The sequence below is a fragment of the Castor canadensis genome, chromosome 8 (genome assembly GCF_047511655.1).
Source record: "Castor canadensis chromosome 8, mCasCan1.hap1v2, whole genome shotgun sequence".
In the NCBI taxonomy this organism is placed as follows: Eukaryota; Metazoa; Chordata; class Mammalia; order Rodentia; family Castoridae; genus Castor; species Castor canadensis.
In genome coordinates this window covers 50,881,389-50,906,908 of record NC_133393.1, presented here as the reverse complement: position 1 = coordinate 50,906,908, position 25,520 = coordinate 50,881,389, and the positions used below count along the sequence as shown (strand labels likewise).

Below are 25,520 nucleotides of genomic sequence, written 5' to 3'. Positions count from 1 at the left end.
TGGGTAACTAATTAAATACTATTTCATTAGTATATATATATTTTTTACAACTTTTCAAGAAGTTTTTCAAATATCACCTTTAACAAACATAGCATGCTTCTTGCTAATATATACCCATAATAGCTAGGGAGAAAAATCAACTTCCTGTATCTTTGTTGGACTTTTGTATCATTATGGATGTCTATAAACAAAAAGCAAAAACCTGATGGGATAGTGTGTCCTAAATTAAAGGAGAAACTGTATTTGCACTAAGAACAAAGAACTTATAGGAAAAGCGGGGGCACACACAGGTTGTTGAATTTGAAAGTTGATTGGTTTTAGAAAGAAGGATTTTTATTGTTCACCTGAATTTTTCATGAACAGTCAATGAAGTTTTTCGCAACAGTTCACTTCCATATCACATGATAAAGTTGGGGGTCGAGGGTGGAGGGTGGGTGAGAAGAGGGAGGGGAAGAAGTGGGGAGGACAGCGCATTCTATCCCACATCCCTGACCAGAGATGGAGAGGCCAAAATGCCTAACTGTAAAATGAGAGTGCATACCATACAGGTAAACACAGTTCTGTCACTCAGAGGCCACTGAGCCATTCCCGACAGCCGCACATGCCTTTTCTTTGTGTAGCCATGCCCTTCACATCATCTTCAGGCCAGGACAAGGAGACTTTTCTACCTCAGGACCTGGGGGCCACCTTTGCCTAATTTCATAAGCCAACTTGTTAATGTCAGAGATCTAAAGGGAAAAAAACAAAAACAAAAACAAAAAAACAGAAATTTGGGAACATCTCTTGGTTCAAGAGTTGATTCTGCAAAACCTTCAGCAAGAGGAGCTTCTGATATACACAGGCCCTCAAAAGCTAATGAAAGCTAGGCACCGGTGGCTCTCACCTATAATCGTAGCAACTCAGGAGGCAGGGATCAGGAGGAGTGTGGTTTGAAGCCAGCTGGAGCAAACAGTTCACAAGACCCTGTCTTGAAAAAACCCAACACAGAAAAGGGCTGGCAGAGGGCTCAAGAGTGCCTGCCTAGCAAGTGTGAAGTCCTAGATTAAACCCTAGTACTGTCCCCCCCCTCAAAAAAAAGCTAATGAAGCATTCCACACAATCCTTAAAGATCCACTGTCCTTAGGCAGTAGCTGCTTGGGTTTGAATCACTACAATTCCCACCCAAGGTTTGGGAGGAATGGGGAAGTAAAAATGAGGCTGAGACTAATAGAGGGGCAACCCTGAGTAGATGTCTATCCCCTGGATCTCCAGCCTTCCTGAAAAGCAAGAGCTTCTGAGTAAAGCGGTACTACTTTGGCTATTTCTGGGAAAAAGGATAAAGTAGAAGCAGCCAGAGACCCTCCCCTCCTACTGGGGGAGACCCCACATGTCTACATACGACATCATCTTTAGGGACGGATCCCTAGAGGAGGTCAGCCTACTAGGTGCAATGGCGGAAGTGGCATCACACCTTGTATCAAGGAGAGAAAACCAGACCAAAGTCATGAGTTAGGAAAGGAGATTTAGGCAGGCAAATTTCATAGAAACACAAGGAAACACAGGTCACACACAGACATGAATTCCCACGTCTGAGTGGAGACAGCTGTAGCAAAGCCTGGAAAATATGGGAATTTCCATCTATTTTTAGTTCCCACTCCTCACCCAGGAGGGGAGGATCTTTTGCTACTGCTTCCGGGGATGCCTAAGAGTACCTACAGGGCACATGAATATCCTTATTTGCTCCAATGTTTCCTTTTCAAACTCTGAGAGTACTTTTTTCCAAAAGGAGAGTCCTGCTCCACTACTAAAAAAAGCTCTTTACTGGTTCACCCACAGGCATCCCTCCACCTCCACAGAACTCAGCCATTAGGAACACCAGGACGAGGACCCCTTTAGCACTCCTACTAATGGAATTCTGACTATGAGAAACATGAGCTTTAGAAAACCCTTCCCCTTCTCCACATCCTGGTCGGTTGTAGCTTTTCCTACCTGGATCCAACCCTTCCCCACAGCTCCACTTCCTAGTTGTGTTTTTTCTGACAATGAAGCTCCAAACGAGGACCCCATCTCTTTTCCATTGGCTTTGATCAGGTTTCTGGTCTTAACACTTCACTGTCTCCTGTCAAGTTGCACATATACCTTGCCATGATCTCTCTTTCATGGTATTTTAAGCTGATTCTATACAATTATTACAAATTCATTTTTAAGTAGCCCCAACCTAGAGCTATTTAGGAAGGATTATCTGCCTGAGGAATACCCATCTAGTTATCTACCTATCACTTTAACTGACACCTCCAAAGTGTTCATCTATGAGCAGCACCCAGAGAGGGAGGGCATACCAAATAATTACAAAGGAACTGTTATATGAGAGAGAGAGAGAGAGAGAGAGAGAGAGAGAGAGAGAGAGAGAGAGAGAGAGATCTCCCTCCCAGTCCAATTTATGGTTGTGCTTTCTGTGATCTCAATTACCTAGTCAACTCTGGTCTGAAAACACAAATGGAAAATTCCAGAAATAAACAATTCGTAGATTCTAAACTGGGTACTGTTGTGAATAGCATGGCAAATCTCATGTCAACCTACTCCATCCTACTCAAGATATGAACCGTTGCTTTCAACAGCACATCCACAATATGTAAGCTACCTCCCCATATATACAGTAATCAGTGCCTGTGTTCAGTAATGGCCCCAAAGTGCAAGAATAGTAATATTGGCAACGAAGGCCTGCCAAAGAGAAGTGGTGAAGTGCTTCCTGTAAGTGAAAAGTGAAACTACAAAAAGGCCTTGAGAGAGCACATTCGTAACTTTTATTATAGGATATAGTTACATTTTTCTATTTCATCATTTATTGTTTTTAACCTCTAATACATAAATTACATATCATAGGTATGCGTTAATCATTCCTGGAACAAAATACCTAAGATAATCAACTTATACAGGGAAAGGTCTATTTTGACTCATAGTTTTAAAAGCTGCAGCCTATGACTGACTTGCCCCTTGCTCTGGACCTGTGGTGGTACATCATGGTGGGGCATATTGGTGGAGCAAACTGTTTATCTCATCGTGAAAAGAAATAGGAGAGGAAGAGACCAGGGTCTCACTGTCCCCTTGAAGGACACACTCTCAATGACCTGAAGACCTCCTGCTAGGTCCCACCTCTAAATAAAAAGCTGCTCCACCTCTAAATAAAAAGCTCCCCCATCTCCAACAGCACAAGCTGGTGACCGAGTCTTTAACACATGGGTCTTTGGGAACCATTACTGATCTTGATCTAAACTATAACAGTAGAATAGGAAAAAGAAATTAGTATATAAAGGGTTCAGTATTATCCATGGCTTTCCCCACCCACTGGGGATCGTGAACATTATTTCCTGTGGATAAAAAGGGTACTCTTATACTCTGAAGGAAGAGCACAAGAAATCACATTCTAGTGAACACCCTTCAAATGCACACACCTCTTTCCATTCTTAGAACCTCAAAAGCTTATCTGCATACCAGAAGGAAGAAGGCAACTAGAGGACTAAGACTGTTTCAAGCCAGTGTTGGCTATACTAACCCCAAGTGCCTAGGGTCTAAGACAGAGAGAGAATTTCCCTCTGGACCGCACAGATAAAAAGCTAGGTAAACAAAAGTGGGCAGGCCAGCATCTCACTTTGCAGGCCAGAGCTCTGCAAGGCAACTAGCAAGTGCAGAGTCAGGGCCAAGAGCCAAACAGGGCAGGGGAATGAAAAACCAAGTTGTAGGTACCAAAGCTGGATGGCTATGGGAACAAAAAACTCAGGAGGGAAAGAGGGAGGGAGACTCCTGTGTTAGTCAACTTTCCATCACTGTGACAAAATACCTGTGACAAACAACTTATAAAGAGGAAAGGTTTATTTGGCTTATGACTTCAGAGGTTTCAGTACACGATTGTTTGGCTCTGTTGTTTTGGAGCCTGTGACAAGACAAAACATAATGGTGGGGGCATGTGGTGGATCAAAACTGCTCACCTATGACAGCCAAGAAGCAAAAAGAAAGAGGGAAGAGGCCAGGGTCCCAATATCTCCTTCCAGAGTAAGCCTCCAGTGATCTAACTTCCTTCCACAAGGCCCCACCTCCCAATGACACCAAATATTGGGGCATCGAGCCTTGGGATGGACACATGAGCCTTTGGAGGGGACACTTCAAATCCAACATATAGCACTTTGGACAACAGATTTCTAAGGGAGAATCTGGTGTAGCTCATGGATAGGAAGGCATGAAGCAGACCCGCCCATTTCAACAGAGACCCTCTATCAGCTCCTATGGCTGGCTCCAAACAGCACTATTGCCCTTTTAAGTACAGAAGCAGCAGGCAGAATTGTGGGGGTAGGGGAAGGGAGAATAAAACAGCCAGTGTGCCTTTTGAACACCCAGCAGTAAGATGACTTTAGACAGAAACAAGTATTTTTAAACTTCATTGAGAAAACAATTACTAAAACAAGATTTTTTTAATCATTCAAGCCTTCTCATTTACATTTCACCTGCTGATACTTCCTTCACCTAGCATTTCTCTGGAAGATAAGCAGTTAAGTCCCTGCTACTCTTGTGTGCACACACACAAAGCAAGAGATCCTGGGTTCAACCCACAAACCCATGGCTCTTCCTCCTAAAATATCAACTTAATAAAGATTTATAAAGAACAGTTAAATGGATAAGCATTTTTAAAACACTTATTTATCACCTTACAAAGTCTACAAAGTGTGTTGTTGGCATGCCAAAAAAGCATTTCTTCTTTGCATAAGCATGTAAACACACATTGTTGTGTTTTATCAAATAGTAGGAAAGTGCCTTTCTTTTTCCAAACTAAGAGAATTTTGGGGTAGGGGGGGTCTGCTAGTTCTCATGTGCTAATAGCTAAATCCTCCAGATTAAAAATTTTAAAAGTAAGGAATGTTTCTGCATGTAACTATGTGATGCCTTGAAATCCTAAACAGCAAACTGATAAAAAATGGATATGTTTTATCCAAAGAACATTCATGACATGAAATCAACATTGTTGTGTTTTATCAACAAATAGTAGGAAAGTGCCATCCTCTAGAAAACCACACAAAGCAGGAATAACTAGGAGTGAAATCAGACAGAGTAAAGCCATTGCTAAACACATGGAAGCTAACTTCTCCAACTCCATTAGTATTAGCTGACAGCTCACATTTTAAACAAAATCCATCTCCATACTAACATTCCAAATTCTCTTTCTAGGAATTTCCTCCCTCAAATTATTCTTACTGAATATAGCATTCTAGTTTGCCTCCAAAACACCTTGTGGGTTTTTGTCAAACCAGATACCTAAATGCACAATTCTCACATATAAGGTATAATTTCAAGCAACAAAATTCCAGTCACTCATAGTATTTGTATTTTAGCTAAAAGTCAGCAATTATTGTCTATTCAACATTCATGTCTTCAGACATGAACGGACACTAAGATACACAAAAAGCACATAGCCAACCATTCCAAAAGAAAATACAAAAATATTATACCTCAAGAAAATAATGTGTAAACAAGTGAAAAAAATCAGTTAATTACAGTGTAAAGCAAAAGGCAAATTGATTACACAGAATTGGAATGGGAAGATTTCTGCTAGTGAGCTCTGGTGAGGTCCTTTTGGTTTTCTGGTTTTGTTTTTGCTTTTTTGCCAGGCTGGGAATGGAGCCCAGAGCCTCATGGATGCTAGGCAAGACCTCTACCACTGAGCCTCACTCCAATCCCTCTGATGAGCTTCTGAGTGAGAATGGACACTGAGGCTGGCAAGCTGGGGGACCCTCCACTACTAGAGAAAAGGCAACTTACAGGTATAGGGAATGATGTAGGTGTGGACAAGCCAAGCCAAACCCAGACGAACTGACCAGGCCAACCTCAGGTAAAGAAAGTTAGAGAAGGTATGCTTGTGTATCAGAACAGAAGTGAACCTTTTGCTTCTGAAGCAATTGGTTTATAATGACTATATCCATTTTCAGGAACAGTCCCCATGAAAACTAGTTTATTCTTTCATCTGCATTTTCAATATCATCAGACAAATCTCAGTGTTGGCTCAAACCCTCAACCCCTGTCCGTATCACAAATTCCAAATCAAGAAGGCCTCTTCAGATTCCAAAAGAAAACCAAAAAACCAAAGCCAAGGCTCCCAACAGCCTTCCCACTTCAAATAACATCTTCAAAAAAGTATGAAATTCTTCATACTTTATTGGGCTTGCAGGGAAATATCCAAGTGTCTTGTAACTCCCCTAATCCAACCACAATAAATGAGTCAATCATAAAAGTACATAAACACCAAAAGCTACAAAAAGCAGATTTGGTAGAGGGGGGATGGAAAAAAGAATATTTAGAAATAAGAAAACCTAAATTGTTGAAATTCAAAGCTCAATGGGTAAATTAAATAGTGCTTTAAACACAGGTCATTTGGAGTCAAGAAAATACCTAAAATGAATTTCAAAAAAAAAGAAAGAAACCAATGATGACTTACATATATGCACAGAAAAAGAAGTAAATATTTGTTTTCCTTTTGTATCAAAAAGGAGAGAAGGACCTAGAGAGAGAGAATTTGAAGACAGAATGGCCAAGAGTTTTTTAGACCTGATGGAGCACAAATCCACAAATGAAACACAACATACACTGAACTTATGTATAAAAAGAAAGCCACACAATGCAGTAAAAGTACAAAACACAAAAGTCAAAGAGATGATCTCAAAAGCAATCAGAAACAGAAGACATATCGCCTGCAAAGTAACTACATGTAGACTGACAACAGCTCCTCAGGAGCAAGGAAGTGCCTTCAAAATGCTGAAAGGAAAAAACAAAAATAATTTTTAAAAAAAACAAACTAGTTTTCTGTGAAATACAATTCTATCATTCAAAAATAAGGATAAAATAAAAAACATTTCTAGAGAATTTTTCCATCCTTTCAAACTTTTTCCAGTTCTTTACTAAGGACATGGCTAAAGAATATACTTGAGAAAGGGAAAAAAATTCCAAGAAAGTCTGAAACAGATGGATGATCAAACAAACATGGCTTAAGTGAAATAGTAATGTTCCATTTGTTGCATAATAAAACACTGGAAGACAGCAGCATGTATGTTCAGGGATGGGTCAGAGGAAAAGAATTCTACAGCTCCTATATTGCCAGGGTGCTGTTAAGCATTGATTAACTAATTTCAACAGTCGCCACTGAAAGACTGCAAACAAAAACAACTTCCAAACCCACTAAGCGAGTTTCATCTGGTTTTACAGCAGACTGTGGCTGTAGCAGAAGGGAGCTTGACAAACATGTCAAAGTGGTCAGTGAAAGTCAAGTCTCAGTTCAAGGGGCTGTCTCAAGACAATTTATTTGTTGCTGATATCTCTTCCCAAAAATGCTCAGGTGTACTTGTATAAAGTGTCATATAAGCAGAACAGAACTTTCCCAGATTCCTGGAGAACATGGACCCCAAGGTCTTGCCCAGCTTACCAAGCTCAAGAGAACTGGGTTGTATAGGAAACAGTGAAGTGAGAAGTTATCTCCATCCTAGAGCTGAAGCCACGTAAGCAGAGGAGGATCTAGCCAAGTGTGAGACGATCAGCATAAGGCATGTTTGGAAGTAGGCACCCTGAAGTAAAGGGTCAGGAATGGATCACTTCTGCAATTCCCTCTCCATTAATGTAATTCTATAATTACACAATGACTGTAGGATTTTGAACTGCAGAAAATAATGAGCAGAAAACCATGCCTAGTTTAAAGCACTTACACTCTGGTAGGTAAATATGCTACAGAATGGAAACAGAAAACAGAAATTACAACACCTTTAGCAACTACCTAGAGTTTTTAATACCCTCATCCCAGAATGACTCAGTTAATAACAACAGTCAAAGAGCCCGCAGAAAGTAGTCTGGTCCACCGTGAACTCCTCTTCTGCCCAATACATCAGTCTTCCCCACCTCCGCTTGTAGCCTAAGTGTCTGAAACAAACAAGGGTGTAACCCAGTTCCTAAAGCTACCTGCATTCCAGAAAAGTTTCCTGAAACAGATGCCTGTCTCTGTCCAAAACTGAAAATTATGGTCTCACGGGCCCAAGAATCTGTATTTTAAAAGGACCCTAAGATGATGCTGTTCCACCAATGGGCATACACACTATCCAACTATTACTTCCGATGGGGTGGAGGCAGCTTTGGCCATCAGACAGTCAAGACTTTAACCAGAACACTACAAAGGAAGTATGCTGCATGGTTAAAAGCACTGAAGAGCATGAGGAGAAAGTCAGTGATTCTTAGATATTGCAGGAAGAAAAGAACAAAACTGAGGGGCACTGGTGGCTCATGCCTGTAATCCTAGCTGCTCAGGTGGCAGAGATAAGGAGGATAGTGGTTCGAACCCAGACTGGCAAATAGTTCATGAGACTCGATCTTGAAAAAACCCAACACAAAAAAGGGCTGGCAGAGTAGCTCAAGTGGTAAGTTCAAACCCCAGCATCACCAAAAGAAAGAAAAAGAAAAGAAGACTTATTCTGGTACAGGAATTGAAAGCAAATTAAAAGGAACAGCACATGAGAAGTCTCCACACAGCATTTGTCACATGACTGGTGTTCTCAGCAGTCCACAAGATGAAGAGCAATGAAGGTCGTCTATAAAATCCCAAAACACACATTCACATATGACTTCCCCGCCCCATATTAGCTTATTTTTCTTCTTACATTGGTGATCATAATCACCAAGTGGTTACTTGACCACTAGATAAATTAAGGTTCTCCTGATCTCATCCTTTTCTTTGGTGATATAATCAATTCATTGGACACTCTAAAATCCTAATTCTCAAGGAAGTTAAACAGGTTTGGTTACAATGTCTGAGAGTTGGGGGCTGGTTTTTGTTTTCCTTTTTTGGTCTCCTTAAGAAGGAAAAATAAACATGTTTCACTGAAAAATCAGTGGACGGAGCATTTCATCAATTATAAATTGCTGTCAAGTGCGAATGTCTTGAAAATCTCACAATTCTTTAGTCATCATCAACCCCATTTCACCAATAAGAAAGTTCAGGAGAGATAGCTACTCAACAGGTCACACTGCTAGTAAGTGGAAGGGAAGAGGGACATCCGGAACTTCCAGCACTGGAGCTGAACAGAAAGAAGGCTTTAATTACTCCACCCTCCAACTCCCACATGCTCCAGTCCTACCGCAAACTTCAGCTCCTGAAGACTCTGAGACAAGACCATCAAGAACAGAGGCTAGCAAACCACCACCTGCAGGCCAAAACCAGTCCCTCAGGAGTTGGGAATCATTTTTACACTTTTAATTGATTAGGGGGTAGAGGGGCGGGACAAGAGTATTTCACAACACTTAAAAATGATATGATATTCCAAATTCTAACTTTACTGTCCATAACAGTTTTCCTGAGCCATGTCCTAGCACCTGGGAGGTAGAATTAGGAGAATCTACCAAGTTCAAGGCCAGCCTGGGCTATATACTGAGATCCTGTCTCTCCCCCCACCAAAGAGAAAGATTTTGCTGGACCACAGAGCTCATTCATGTGAGTATTCTCTGTGGCCACTTTTGTACTACAACAACAAAGCTATGTAGTTGCAACAAAAAAATGTATGGCCCACAAAGTCTAAAATATTTCCATTTAGTTCTTTACATAAAAAGTGTGACTGAAATGATGCCTGGTAATAGACACACAATATAAAAAGATATATATAAAAAAAAGACATAAACTAAGAAATCAAAAATTCAGTGAATAAGAAAAGGTAGTCCTTTCTGTGATCAAAATTCAGTTTTTATTAGCTGAAAATAACCTGTTATAATTAGACAAAAATGTATAAGTCTTATGGCAACCAAAAATCAAAAACCTGAACTACACAAAAAATAAAAAGCAAAGAATCAAATACTACTACTAAAAAAAAAATCACACACAAGGGAAGACAGTAAGAGAAAGGATCTACAAAATAACTACAAAACAATTATGAAATTGGCAGTAGTAAGTCCTTACCTATCAATACTTACTTTGAAGGTAAATGGATTAAATTTTCCAATCAAAAGATACAGAGTGGTTAACCATCCTAAGTTAAAAATGCATTTTATACTCCCAACCTATCGAACATGACAGCTCAGCAAAAGAGCACACTTCACAGTCATCAGTTGCTACCCTCATGACGAGAACTATGGTTGCTGCCACTGTCCAGCATACAAGAGAAGGTCATACCACATATCACTAGCCTGAGTAAGATCCAAATTAAAAATCCAAAGAAGAGTTTCTATTGAAATGTATATAATTTGTGCACAACAGAAAACTTCAAGACAAACCATCACAAGTCAGGAACCATCCATGTATGCTACACACACGAGACTCAACCTCATCTGTAAGGCCATATATAGACACACATGAAGCAATGGGAACACAAACAGAGCAGGGGTAGCTATACTCCCACCAAATAAAACAGACTTTAAGCCAAAAAAAGAAGCGAGAAAGAAGGGAATTATGTAATTATAAAAGGGTCAGTGTGCAATTATAAGTATGTATGTACCCAACACTAGAACACCTAAAAATATAAAACAAGTATCAATAGATGTGAAGGAAGAAATAAGATTGCAATACAACCATATTAGCGGACTTTAACACCCCCACTTTCAACAATGGAGCACTGAACTTAAATTTACACTCTAGACCAGATGAACCTAAAAGATGAACATTCCATCCAACAGCAGCAGAATATACATTCTTCTCAACTGCACACCAAACATTCTTCAGGACAGATCATATAGTAGGCTATAAGAAATTTGAAGCCAGGCTTGGTGGTACATGCCTGCAATCCCAGCACTCAGATGGCTGACATGAGTTTGAGGCCAGCCTGAATTATACAGGGAGACTCTTATCACAAAAAAAACAAGGGATATAGATGTAGCTCACTGGTAGAGTACTTACCTAGCATGCATAAGGCCTTGGGTTCAATACCCAGCACAGGGGGAAAAAAAGTGCTAAATTTAAGATGAAATTTCAGAATCCTTTCTGAACATAAAATTAGCAATCAATAGCAGGAGAAACTTCAGAGAAATTCACAAATACATGAAAATTAAATGCAATCCTGAAACAACAAAACAGCCAATGAAAAAAGTGAAAGGGAGAGTAAAACTCTGACACAAATAAGAATGCAAACACAACACACCAAAAACTATGGGATTCAGCAAAAGCTGTTCTAAGTGAGAAGTGTACAGCAATAAAAGTTTATAGCAAAAAAAGATCTTAAATTACCAAACCCTGAACCTCAAGACACTAGAAAAACAAGAACTAAGCCCAAAATGAGTAGAAGAAACACAGATCAGAGCAGAAATAAATGAAAGTAGAAAAATAGAATAAACCAACGAAACAAAGAGTTGTATTTTTTAGAATGGTAAGTCAAACCAACAAGCCTCTTAGCTATACAAAAAGAAAATAAAATAGGAGGGAGAAAAGGAGACATTACAACAGATACCACAGAAATACAAATAACCATAAGAGACTATTTTGAACTATTACCTGCCACCTAACTGGATAATGTAGAAGAAACAAATTATTGAACCCATACACCCCATCAAGATAGAATTATGAAAAAAGGAACGTATGAGCAAACCAGCAAGAAATAAGGAGTTCTGATCAGTAATACAAGGTCTGCCATCAAGGCAAAGCCCACAATCTGATGGGCTCACAGATAGATTCTACCCACACTTAAAGAACTCACACCACCTTCTCAAGTCCTTTCAAAATACAAACAGGAGAAAACACTTACAAAACCCTGATGCCAAAAACAGACAAGGACGCAACCACAAATATGGAAGAAACTACAGGCATATGTCCCCAATAAACAGGATGCAAAAAAATCCTCAACTACATACGAGCAAACCCAATTAAACAGCACATTAAAAGATTATCTACGAGGATCACAAGAGATTCATCCTGGGATGCAAGGATGGTTCAACTTATAAACATGATACATCATATTAAAAGAATGAAGAACAAAACCCATATGACCATCTCAATAAATTCAGGTAAAACATTTGAAAAAATTCAGCAGTCCTTTATGATAAAAACCCTCAACAAATTGGGTACAGAAGGAATGCACCTCGGCACAATAAAGGGCCTATATTACAAAACCACAGCTAACCTCATACTAACCAGGGAAAAACTGAAGGCATTTCCTTTAAGATCTAGAACAAAACAAGGGTGCCCACTCTTGACACTTCAATATTGTATTCAAAGTCCTAGCCAGAGGAATTGGACAAGAGAAAGAAATGGAAAGAAAGAAATTAAACTACCCCAGTTTCTATGCATGATTATATATACAGAAAACCCTAAATACTCCACAAAAAAACTGTTAGAACTAATAAGCTTAGTACAGCTGCAGAAAACAAAGTCAACATAACAAAAACCACTGGCATTTCTATATAGCAAGTTAATAGAAAACTATCTGAAAAAAGCAAACAAGGAAACAATCTCATATACAACAGCTGTAGTAACTTAAAATATGTAGAAATAAACTTAAGGAGGTGAAAGAGCTCTACACTGAAAATTATAAAACACTGATGAAAGAAACTGAACAAACGAAAGATATCCTATGTTCATGGACTGGAAGCATCAATATGGTTAAAATCTCCTTAATACCAGAGTGTTTAAAGATTCAGTGTAATCCCATCGAAATACCAATGACATTCTTCTTCACAGATATGGGATTAAAAAAAATTTTTAAATCCTAAAATTCATATGGAACCATAAAAGATTCCAAACAGCCAAAGCAAGTTTACAAATAGAACAAGGCTGGAACATCACACTACCAAGTTACAGTAACCAAAAGTTCACAGTACTGGCATAAAAACAGACACGTGGACCAATGGAACAGAACAGAAAGCCTAGAAACAAATCTTAAAAACTACAGCCAACTAACTTTCAACAAAGGTGCTAAGAACACATAATGGAGAAGTGGACTTCCATGGACTTCTCGCTTAATAAATGGTGTGGGGAAAACTGCACGTCCACATGCAGAAAAATGAAATTAGACGCTCATCTCTCACCACACACCAGTTCAAATGGATTGAAGATTTAAAAGTAAGACACAAAGCTACATTATTACTAGTAGAAAACATAGGGGGAAGCTCTAAGACGTTGTTCTGGGCAATGAGTTTTGGAGATGAACTTAAAAGCACAGGCAACAAAAGCAAAAATGGACAATTGGGAATACAGCATATTAAAACGTTTCTACACTGCAAAGAAAACAATCCATGAACCCAACAGACAAACTACAGAATGGGGGAAAACACTTGTAAACTGTACACCTGGTAAGGACTTAATAGCCAAAATATATAAGGAACTCAAACAACTCAAAGTAGGAAAACAACCACCCCATTAAAAAATGGGTGAAAGATCTGGATGAGTATTTCTCAAAAGACAAAACAAATGCTCAACAAGTATACAGAAATACTCAACATTAGTAATCATCTGGGAAATGTAAATCAAAACTACAATCAGTTATCACTTCACTCCTGTTAAAACAGGAGTTCTATTATCAAAAGACAAAAAAGCAAGGATGTGGAGAAAAAGGAACCTTTGCACACTGTTGGGGAATGTGAATTAGTACAACTTTTGTGGAAAATTGTATGGAGGTTTCTCAAAAACAAAAATAAAAATAACTACCATATGATCCAGCAATCTCACTGATGGGTATATATCCAAAAAAAATAAATTTATTAAAAAGTTGAAGCTGTATGTGCACCCCCATGTTTATTGCAACACTATTCCCAGTGGCCAAGATATGGAATCAGCCTAGAATCCACCAAAGAACAAATGGATTAGAGAATGTGGTGTACATATATATAGTGGGGTGGATAGATATAGACACACAGAGTCATTACAAAGAAGAAATCCTGTCATTTGTGTCAACACAGATGGAATTTAAGGTCATTATGTCAAGTGAAATAAGCCAGGCACAGAAAGACATGAACTCACTCATATTGTGGCATTTAAAACAGTTGATTTCACTTAAAGGTGTGGCTCAAGTGAAGAGCGCCTGCTTTGCAAACATGAAAGCCCTGGTCCCACCAAGGACAAAAAAAAAAAAAAAAAAAAAAAAGCTTTCCTTTGCCTGCTGCAGGTGGCTCATGCCTGTCTATAATCCTAGCTACTTGAGAGGCTGAGGTTGGGAGGATCATAATTTGAGGGCAGCCCAGGCAAATAGTTCGTGAGACTCCATCTCCAAAATAACCAGAGCAAAAATGAACTGGAGGTATGGCTCAAGCAGTAGAGGGCCTGCTTTGGAAGCAGCCTTGAGCTCAAACCCCAGTCCCAACCCCATCCCCCAAAAAAACAGTTGATCAGAAGTAGAGAGCAGAATAGTGGTTACTAGAATCTGAAGCAGTTAGGAGAGGGTACACTGGGGAAATGTTACACTTAGGAGGGATAAGTTCAAGAGATGTGTTGTACAGCAATTACAACCACAATTAATGATGACATACTGCATTACTGAAAAAAGCAAGAGTAGACCTTGTTCTCACCACAAAAGTAACTATGTGAGGCAATACATGTGTTACCTAGCTAGATTTAACCATTCTACTATACATACTTCAAAACATTACATTGCACCCAATAAATACATATAATTCTGTCAATTTTTAGATGTAATTTTTTAAAAAAATTTTAAATAAAGAATGCTTGGTCTTTTGGTGAAAGCTCTGAAGTTCTTATCTATGTTCAGTCAAAAATCTGGTTTCCTCTAATCCTACCTGCCGGAGACAGTCTATCCTTCAACTACAGAAGCTCTTCATATTTGAGAAGACTGACATTTATTTTCTTTTAGGTGAGAAAACTAAGACCCAGCAGTTAGGTAATTCACCCAAGTTCATGAAGCCACTCTTGGCTTGACACATACTTAAAGAGGCAAGACTTTCATTCCCACTTTTGTAAATACTCCATCTAGATCTGTGGAGCCTGAGGCCAAACATGAAACAACTGGAAAGAACATGGCAACTGATGTCCCTTACCTGGCCACTAAAGTACCTAGTGTTCTCTCCAGCTCGTCTTTCCTACTCCAGAAATGAGACTGCCTTGCTCAAAACAATACAACTCTGTAGGTCTGGAAACAATAGCAGGCATTTTTACATCAGTCGCAATAACAGTAATTATTACTAAATACTTGTTATGGGAATTGAAGGGGCATTCGTTACTATTTTCTCATTTAAACTTCACAGCTCTATGAGGAAGGCACTGAGCTCAATTTCACAGATGCAAAAGCTGGGTTTTCAATGCTAATTTACCAGAGGTGATAGCTGGAGTTCCATAACAAAGTGGCTCTCAACTGCTATGCAATTTCCTTTTTTGTTTTCTGAGACAGAGCCTCACTATGTAGGCCCAGGATGGCCTTGATCTTGTACTCTTCCTGCCTTAGCCTCCCAAGTGCTGGGACTACAGATGCATGTCACCAAGCTTGGCTCAAATGTCAACTTTCTTTTTTTTTTTTTTTTTTGATGGGACTGGGGTTTGAACTCAGAGCTTTATGCTTTCAAAGCAGGCACTCTACTGCTTGAGCCACACCTTCAGTTCATTTTGCTCTGGTTATTTTGGAGACCAGGTGGCCTTGAACCAAGATCCGCCCAATCTCTGCCTCCCAAGAGTTAGAATTACAGGTGTGAGCACCTACAAATGTCAACTTTCAATTGTAATATAGTCATAGTGCTGCCTACAAGAAGAGAAGTTAAAAACAGCCTGTAAGACACTGACTGGCCACTACATATTTATCTACACACATTCACATTTTTCATCTATACCTCTGTGATTCCTTTCTTTCCCAAAAAACTAATGTCAAATCCAGAATCAAAAAATTTAATTGTTCAGGTATATCATTTCTTCCAATGTACTTATTTCTTCCTCAACAGATGCTCGAGAGCACGACCCATTCTCATACCTCCATCCCTCCCTAAGAAACCTCCAAATCAAAAACTGTGTAGAATGAACACAAATTTAGCACAAAATGGTATTTATAAATTATTTCTGCCAGGAAAATAGTGAGTAGAAAAACTAAAGATAGAGAATAAACACTGAAAAAACTCAATTTAATTCATAAGCACTCGGTAAATGTGTCATCTTCAAATTCATTTTTATACACATAGGATACAACTTATGTATAAGGTGCTACCCTCATCCAAACTTCAGTGGAACTATTATATATTATAATCACAAAAACAAACGCAAGAGTGAATACTTAAGACTAAACTACCCAAGGACCTTCTGATGTAAAAAGAAACCCCGCCCCCATCCTCAAACTCTCTACTTTCCCATTGCACAGCTTTGCCAGGAAGACCTCTTGCATGCATCCTAGCCTCTACTCCTCGGTCACAGGAGATTCCCCACCCCCACCTTCTACATCCCCAAATGACCTATGGGAGTATCTTGAATATAAGCGTAAAAATGGTTGGAAAGAACGGCCCATTTTCGGTATCACCTAAGGCACACTGACCACACGAAGGCCAGGAGAGGCAATTACATTACCAGTAGTCTAGATATAAGGCAGCCTCCTCCTGAGAACTTTGCCAAACACTTGTCTTCAACACAAAAGTTGATATAAAACTATCATTGTTGTCAACAAAGCTCCATCCCATTTCAGAAGCGGTAATACACAGAAGACAAGACACTTGGAAGGTCACTTGGGGCCATGCTCTACCTGTTACAGATGCTTTCTTCAAAGTCCCTAAACACCAGGTCCCTAAACACATCATAAAGGTGGATCTGGAGAGTATCCAGAAACTTTAAGTCTCTTAAAAAGATGCATTTATAAATACACATAAAACCAGAGAATCGTTTATCCACAAGAACAGAAAGCCTTTCAATCTTCCGTACTCCCAGGAAGTCTACTTTGAAACACGTCAAGAAGTTACATCCAGACATACAAAAAATGTCCAAAGAGCCAAATTGATAACTCTCAAACTGGAAGTTGAGTCTGGCAGACCCATCGCCCAGAACTTATCGTCCCGATTGTACCCCGTCTTGCATCGCTGCGGCGACGGTGTATCAGCGTTAAATTTAAATTTCCTGGCTCTGGCCACAATGCTAACCTAATTAAAGCATGTGGTCAACGTTTAGCATTTTCGATGCGATATTTTGCATCCCTTTGGTCAGCAGCAAAGTCAAGACAGTTGCCCTGGGGCTCCGGTCCTCCTCCAAACCCTCTCCAAAAGGCTTTATTAAATGGATAGGGAAAACACCACCACGACCAGCACCGCCCACAGATCCCGCCACGCGCGAGCAGGGGGCTTCGCTCCCAGTGCCCACGCCAGCACCACTTCGGGCTCAGTATGAGCAAGTCACTAGTGTCAGCGCTACTTCCCCCCGGCCAACAACTCAGGCAGCCCCCGCCCGCCCGCGGGCCCCCGGAGCAGCGTGGCTCGGCTCCCCTCGCGCACATTTCCCGTCCAGCAAACTGCGGCCGCGCGGGGGAGGGGACGCGGCGGGCGCCCGCGGCGGAGCGCGGCCGTCCGGCTAGACGCAGCCGGCCCGGGGCGGGGAGGCCGGCCGGGCGGCGAGTGGGGGCGGCCCGGGGGTCCGGGGGGAGGGGAGGTACCTCGTACAGCTCCTCGGAAGCCATGGTGGGCGGCGGAGTTGAAGGCGGGCGGGCGCGGCGGGGTCGGGGCGCGGCGCCCAGCGGCCGACACTTTGTTTCAGTTGGGTCCCTGCGTGGCCTGCGCTTCCTGCTCCGCTCCCAGCGCCGGGCGCAGTGCACGGAGGAGCCTCTCGCACTCCGCGGCCAGTGCGGGCCGGCGGCGGCGGGATTGTGCGCAGGAGCAGCTGCGCAACGCGCCCTAGGCGCCCGGCGCTCACTCCCCGGCGGGCCGGCTGAGGGTCGGACGCGGGTTCATCGCGCCCGGCAGGCTGGAGCGGGCGCGGCGGCGGTACAGGCGGCGCGGCGGGATCCGCGGCTCCCCCTCTCCGGTGTAGTGTAAAAAGCTTCCTACTTGCGACCAAAAAACCTGCCCCAGCTACTGAGCATGCCCAGTGCGGCCGCCCGGCCCGGCGGAGCCGCGCTCCCGCGCTCCGGGTTTTCGGGCCGCCCTCGCGGGAGGAGCGGGAGGCGGCGGGGCGGGGCGGCCAAGGGGAGCCGGGACTCCGTTCCGGGCCTGGGCGCGGACGGCCGGGAACCAGCCGGCAGGAAGGGGAGGAGCCGAGGGTAGGGTGGGCGTGACCGCGGTGCTCGGTGGGCGGGGCTGATGGTAGTGGGCGGGGCTCCGACTTCCAGCCCTGCTTGCACCACCAACCGCGGCACCGCCCACCGGTCCTAGACGTGGGTGCTTGGAGCCCGGCGGAGGGCGGGCTCCAGACCTCGACGATTCCGCAGGAAGGTGGTGTTGTCCACTGGGACAGGTACCCACGGGCCCGAAGTTAGGCAGGGCATCTTACGGACTACTAGGCTAGTGTCTGAAGCCCCCGCCCCGACGGCTGCGGCCGTGCCGCCCAGTGCGTGGCCATCAACCGGAGAGCGCAGAGTGGCAGCCTCCGTGCGTCCGCTGCGGTCCGCCTGTGTGAGACCCGGCCAGCCTGCTAGGGACCCGCGGCGTGGCCAGGTGGGATCCCTTCGCCCTACCACGTGCCCGTCGCCCCCGCGGCCACCGCCAAGACCCGGAGCCCGGACCATGCGCCCCGCCGGGTAGCTCGGCGCGCTCCGGCGGGCACGTTAGGTCGGCCGCAGGCCGGGGTGGGAGCCAGGCGCAGCGGAGGGCGGCGCGAGGGCGCGGCTGCCTCCGCTCGGCCCTCAGCTTCCCCCACGCCGGGCCTCAGGGTTCCTCTTGGAGCGTCCATTTCTTCCGAAGGGGCGCTGGGAGCAAGGGCCGGAATCTGGGCCCCAGAGGTCCGGGTTCTAATGGAACGAAGCTGTCAGTGGTGGTGCTCCGTGGAGGAACAGAACAGAGTGGACAACTGCACGACAGCCTCTCGGTCAGCAGCGGTAGGCTGGCCCTTCCTCCACTTTTGGGGGAGATGGGCTAAGTAGGCGCAGCCCACCCGGCTCACCAGCTGGGGGTTTAGACGTTTTCCCATCCGTGGGGAGAGGGGCACCGGGCCCTACTCCCCCAAACAGCCAGTAACCGGGACCTTTCCTAAGTTCTCCAAAAGCACTGCAGAGACATTTCCCCCACGTTCATTCCTAGGCCCTACATCTGGAAGCCTTCGTTAGTTCCAGTAGTTCTCCCAGTAACACCCTGTCTTGCCACTCCATTCCTCAGTGCTGTATCCCAGCCAGCAGGCTCCTCTCGATTTCTCCCTAAAACCCCACATTCGTCGGTGCTCAAACAGCATTTTAACAACCACAGACCTCGTGGAGTTTCCTGCCCTCACACCCAGCAAAAGTCACAACGCTAGCCCTAAGTCCCTGCGAGTAAAATCAACTGTCCCTTCTCCCTCCCGCCAGCGATTCCCACCGCCACAAAGACCCTTTTGAACCCTAAACTCCCAGCTCCGACATCACCTCAAAACCAAAGCCTTCCTGACTTCCTCTCTCTCCAGGGGCTCCGACTCACACGTGCTCCAGGGCAGCACTTCACTTAGTGTATTTTAATACGTATCCACTCTTCATCGTCAAATTTTGACTCTCCTGCCCGTAGCACCATCCTTCACATATAAAATAAGTTATTCAAAGAGTTGGAATTTCAGTGTCCACAAGGAAAGCCCATTACCTACACACCCAATTGCAGTTATCAAATTCCTTGACATCAAGAATTAGTCTCCAACTCATCTATGTACCATTCACAACACCTCAAGCTCCACCTTTTACTGATGGCCCAGGCGATTCTGTCCCTTCTCCAAATAGCGCCTCTCCTTTAGCATTCCCACTAAGTGCTACCCTAGATATTATCTGTAGGGAAACAAATTCATCAACGTACACACTAAGCTCCTTGAAGGCAAGGACTAGTACTTCATACACTGAGAGCAATTAGTGCACACTAGTGCTCAATACTCGCAAGTGATGCTTAAAAGTACACAAAATAAACCATAAGAAAATGGAGATCCTCAATATAGAATGAACAGAGACACCTCACAAACACACCCAAGAACAATGATAGACCAGTATAAACAATTCTTCCTTTTCCCAAGACCATCATCCTAATTACTGCCACTTTCACAACAGTATTCAGCATTCACAAAGTTCACCATGTGCTTACTGGTACTGTAATGTTAAATATATTATCTCTAAAGAGCCCCCCAAGACTATCATTGTTGCCCATTGGGAAAAGGGGAAAAAAGAGAACAGGAAGACATCCACAAGAACCCTATGGAGACACTGGGCTTCTAGAATGTGAGGAAGGCGATTCTGCCTACGGAGAACAAAAGGAGAGGGAGATGGAGAGAATTACAGCCTAAAAAAGGATAATTTGAAAAAAGTCAATTTACATTAGACTTTTAACACTCACTGGAATTACTTATGCTACTGTAGTTAGTTGACCATGTGAAAGGTTTAACCTCTGGTAGGCTGTATGAAAGCTGCGGCAAGCCATTCTCCAAAACTCAGCTCTAACCGCCTGTACTCTAACAATGAAGATTCCACTGGAAGACCTACTTGATCTTAATAGAAGACTAGTTGGGTCCTAAGGTACTCAGCTAGTTCCTCTGTCTAACTTCCCTGTTGCTCTCAGTTTAAAACACCCACAGGTTTATTGAATGCTATTTTGCTTAAATGTATTTTTTACCTCATCAGTTCCACTTTAAAGCAAACTCTGCTTTCCTCCCTCACTTTTTAATATAAACCACATTTTATCGGTACTTATAACAAAAGTAAATATGCCCAAGATCACTGAGTGGTTTTGAATTTATACCACCTTTTATGAAATAGTGAAGTTTTGCAGTAGTTACCATGACCACGTGTGTGGGTGCTCTGTGAAAGGACTTTGTGGATTGAGAATAAAAGTGAAATCACGTTCCCTAAACGCATCAGAAAGACTGTGCCAAAAATTCATACCACACAATAGTATGTACTAGAAAGACATAGAAATCTTAAAATATTATGGAAGTGATCAAAAAGAGAGTGGACGCGCAATTACAATATGTGTACCGGTAATCAGCATCAGCTCTTACCTTACCTGACCCAGGGGTGGAGATCCGGGTGATCCATTTTACTCCTTTTCCAAATCTATCCGAACAGCTGATATTCGGCAACCAGGACTAGCCAACTCAAGACTCTTCGGGCCAGAAATTGCAACCATTTTCTACCTCTGGAGAACAATGGCTAAAATCTTAAATTTGAGGTCTTCTCTCACCACTCAACAGCCAAACTGGCCATTTCTTCCAGTCTTCCAATAATCTGCATTTCATCTACATTTGAATCCCAAGGCATGCAAGAGGAGATGGGGGATGGGACTTTAAAGACAAAAGAAGCCAAAATCTAGCAACCACTGCTCTCAGAGCCAAAGCATTTTAAGGTTCGGTGGCTGTGAAAAGCTGCTGGTCATGATTCCCTTTAGCAGTCTGTACCCCAAAAGAATACTCGATCTTGGCTACCACCTCCAAAACTCAGAATCTAATTGTGGTTTCTATGAAGAAAGGACCTATGTTTATTTGTGTGTTTGTTTAAACACACCAAGGGTAAGAAGGAAATTTAATCCATTCTTGTTATATATAACCACTCCATAAAACTTGGTGGAATTCCCATCTCAATCACCTACCCAAAAAAAGAGTAATTCAAACTTGAGAAGCAATAGATGAAATCAGATGCTAGGGCCCTTCTCTGAGCTTGCAGCCAACCAGTTCTTTTTTCTAAAATCCTAAATTGAATACCAGGGCCCCTTTTTGGCCAAACAAAAATGTCTAATTCCTGGTTTTAGCCACTGTTTCCTTCCCTGGCCAAATAGTTGATTTCCCATTTCTATGTAGTCTTTGCCTGCCCCTCTCCATCCTTTCATTTGGAAGCTAGTAGCCAGCTGTCACACTGCTGCTTCCTGGCCAAATACCTCCATTTATTTAACTGCTATAATGTCAATTCTAAGAAATCTTGACATTTGATTTCACCAATTCCCTCCTAGGCTGAGTTACCACCACCGCTTGGAGATGTGCAACTTATAATTGAGGGTTATTTTCTTTTTCAAGTAGATGTAATTTTTTGAGGGGGTTACTAAGGTTTAAACTCAGGGCCTCAGACTTGCTAGACAGGCAATCTACCACTTGAGCCATTCTGCCAGCCCTAGATGTAGTGTTTTTTTTTTAAACTCAGTTTTTAATTTAGCTACTGGTGGGTGATTCTACCAAAAGAACACTTGTCATATGTATTGTTGTATTTTCTTATAATTGATCAAGAGCAAGAAAGTTTTGTTGTTGTTGTTGTTTTATATGTTATCCCAGTTTCTGGAACAAGAAAAGACTGAAAGTCATAAAAAACAAATAACCACAAGGTGCCTCCATGGCTTTTTGGTGAACTTCATGTGAGAGGAGCAAATAATTCATTTTGGATTGCTAAAAAACAGAAAGTTTGTGATTATTGATTATATTTAATCACTTGAGTGAGACCATCCCAATAATCTCTGGTCAAAGAGAAAGAGAGAGAGAGAGAACGACCAGCAAAGAGATGCTTGTGGACATTTTGGCTGGTAAGGAAATAGGAACACCAGTGCCCAGGAAAAGCAAGGGAACTTAGAATTAGCCCAGGACGGAAGAAGGTAAGCGTGAAATCTAAAGCAAAGAGTGAGTTTGAAAGTAATGCTGGGACCACACAGTATATGAAAGCACACAGTGGAACTTAGTGTTCTCAACCTGTGGTCCCTCAGGCCATGGCATAGCATCCCCTTGGATTTTATTAGTGTAAATTCTCTAACCTGGTGGTTTAGCCCACTTAGGGCATTTGCCTTCTATTGCAAGACCCCGGATTCAAAGAAAAAGTGTAAATTCTCTTCCCACTCACCTACTGGATGCCAGCAATCTGCTTAATGATTCTAATGCATGCTGTTTCCAGAAGGCTGTGTGGCGTGTGTGTGTGTGTGTGTGTGTGTGTGTGTGTGTGTGTGTGTGTGTGTGTAAATTAAGCTACAGGTTTTAGCTGGGCATGGTGGCTCACAGCTGTAATCCCAGTTACTCAGGAGGTGGAGATGGACAAAATCCTGGTTCGAGGCCAATGTGGTCAAAAACTTAGTGAGATCCTCATCTCATTAAGTCAGGCATGGTGGTACAGGCCTGTCATCCCAGCAATGTGGGAGGTCATAGGTAGGAAGATCTTGGTCTTAACAGGCCTAGGCAAAAAATTAAGACTCTATACTAAAAATAACTAAAGCAAAAAGGCCTGCGGGTGTGGCTCAAGTGGTAGAGCACCTGCTTAGCTACTATGAGGCTCTGAGTTCAAACTCCAATACTTAAAAAAAAACCCAAAACAACAACAACAAAAAACTTACAGGTTACAAACCATTAGTGGATGATTAATTCACTTTAGTAGACTTGAATAACATTTTATTTTTGGCAGTATGCCTCCCACTTAGCTAGGATGAGGCTTGCAGTATCACACCTGTCTTGCTTATCAAAATGGGGTCTTGCTAAGTTTTTGCCCAGGCTGGTCTTGAACCTTGATCTTCCTTATGTCCACCCCCTGAGTAGCTGTGATTATAAGATTGAGCTACTGCACCTGGCTCTGAATAGCATTTCTTTCATTCTTTTTTTTTTTTTTCAGTACTGGGGATTTCTAGGCAAATGTTCTACCACCTGAGCCATGCTCTCAACCCTGAATAGCATTTTTTAAATGAGACAATGGGATGGATTGAATGCAACAAATTTAGAGAAAGGATCAAGAACATCCATCACTTCACTGAGAGTGACTATTGTGTAGTGAGATTTTGCTTCCATAATACATATGCACATATTTATTTATGATTATATGTATATATGTGCATATATATAACCACACATCCATACACATGGATATTTATATGTACTGGGTCATAATGCAAAATGTATTTCTTACATTTTGAGCTAAGTCAAAATTTTGAAAGATGGGTAGCAAACCCCTGAAAAGTCGGATTATTAATTATACACGAATAGTATTGCTGAGGGGCTTCAAACCCATTTTCTTAAATGCTATAATGATCTCTTTTTGTAGTGCACATTATTTTTCCATAAATACTGCAAAGGTGTCCAGACTAGGTTCTTTTCTGAATTACCACAGATCCTAGAGTTACATATTTTAACTAATAAGAATTTACAGTATATATTTTAGACCTTTTCTTTTCAAAGAATGTAGAATTTCCAAATAATAATCCTAACAGGCTGAACAAAATGAGTGAAGTTTAATTTAGTCAACAGGATTTTTTTTTAATGAGGAAAAACACGAAGCACTTACTCTGTCCTGGAACTGTTCTAAACACTTTACAAATATTAAGCTCTGTAATTCAACAAGTATCTAATAAAATTATAGTTAACATTTACAAAGATTCCCTAAGTAAGCACATTCATCCACAAACCACATTTTGGAATGGGCACTCTTACTGACTCCATTCCTAGTAAGTGAGGAATCTGAAATCCATGCATAGGTCTAGGTAACTGAAAAAACTGCAATGAATATTTATTCACCACTCGTTTGCCAAGCCCCTTGGTAATCAATGTGTGTGTACACCCTCATTGCTGCTCCCAGACAACTAACAATCTATTAGAATAGACATTTAAATTGCCAGGGAAGCAACACTTTAAATTACCAATCAAGGAAAATGGCAGGAAAGCTATGAGTCTGAACCACCTACACCTACACCTAAAGAAAACCCATCACCCTCCCCACAGCACATGGAACACTATTGGAATTGAGCAAAGCAGAATTATTTTCAAATAATTTGATATCAAAACACATTTAAGTAAATGTAGGAGAAATCAGTAGTTTTACGTCTGTTCAATTGCTTTATAGTTAGCATTCTAACACGATGAAATACTTGACATTGAAAACAGGTTATTAAGAGACCCTCAGAGACACTGTCATGACCCCCTAGACTCATCTGTCTCTTCATCCCATCTATGTCCTCTTCTTGCTCTCTGCATCCCGGCTTCTTTCAGATTCTCACAAGTGTCATTCCACACCTAAGTCTTTGCCAGGTTATTTCCCCAACCTGGAACCATCTCCACTGCCCTCTTCATCCAAGTTAGTCTTTCAGATGTTAGTTTACAGCTTTAGGTGTGATATAACCAAAACCCCCAGAGCCCCAGTAGCAGTAAGCACACCTAGTACTCAGATCATGCTTTCTAATGTGCTTATTTAATGAAAGAACCAAGCTTCTTGCAGAAATGGCTGATTCTACGAGTAGAGAAGAAAATATGTAGGATGAGCCTGGGCCATCTTATAGTGCCAGAAAGAAAGAAAATGCTCAAAACATTCACCCCATAATGATGGGAATACATCCAAGGAGTCCATTGAAAGAGCAGGAACAATCTGAGCAAGATAGATAAAGTAGGCTGGATTATAATCCAAAGTACATGATAAATAGTCAAGAGTCTATATGGATATATATATATATATATGGATATATGATTTATATATTAATAAGTGATTAATGATTTATTAATAAGTGGGGGAAGAAGAGACAAATGTCCTTTGCAGAAT

At 42.0% G+C, this 25,520-nt stretch overlaps 1 protein-coding gene across 1 annotated transcript in view; it reads right to left on the bottom strand.

Moving 5' to 3' along the window:
* The window catches only part of Cdyl (chromodomain Y like), a 165,510-nt gene extending 147,515 nt beyond the window's left edge, over positions 1 to 17,995 (bottom strand). Inside the window, exon 1 of the mRNA XM_020183089.2 lies at positions 17,538 to 17,995. Coding sequence (XP_020038678.1) covers positions 17,538 to 17,561 — 24 coding nt within the window. The 5' untranslated portion in view covers positions 17,562 to 17,995. The remainder of the gene's footprint in view (positions 1 to 17,537) is intronic.
* Positions 17,996 to 25,520: the final 7,525 nt, after the last annotated feature.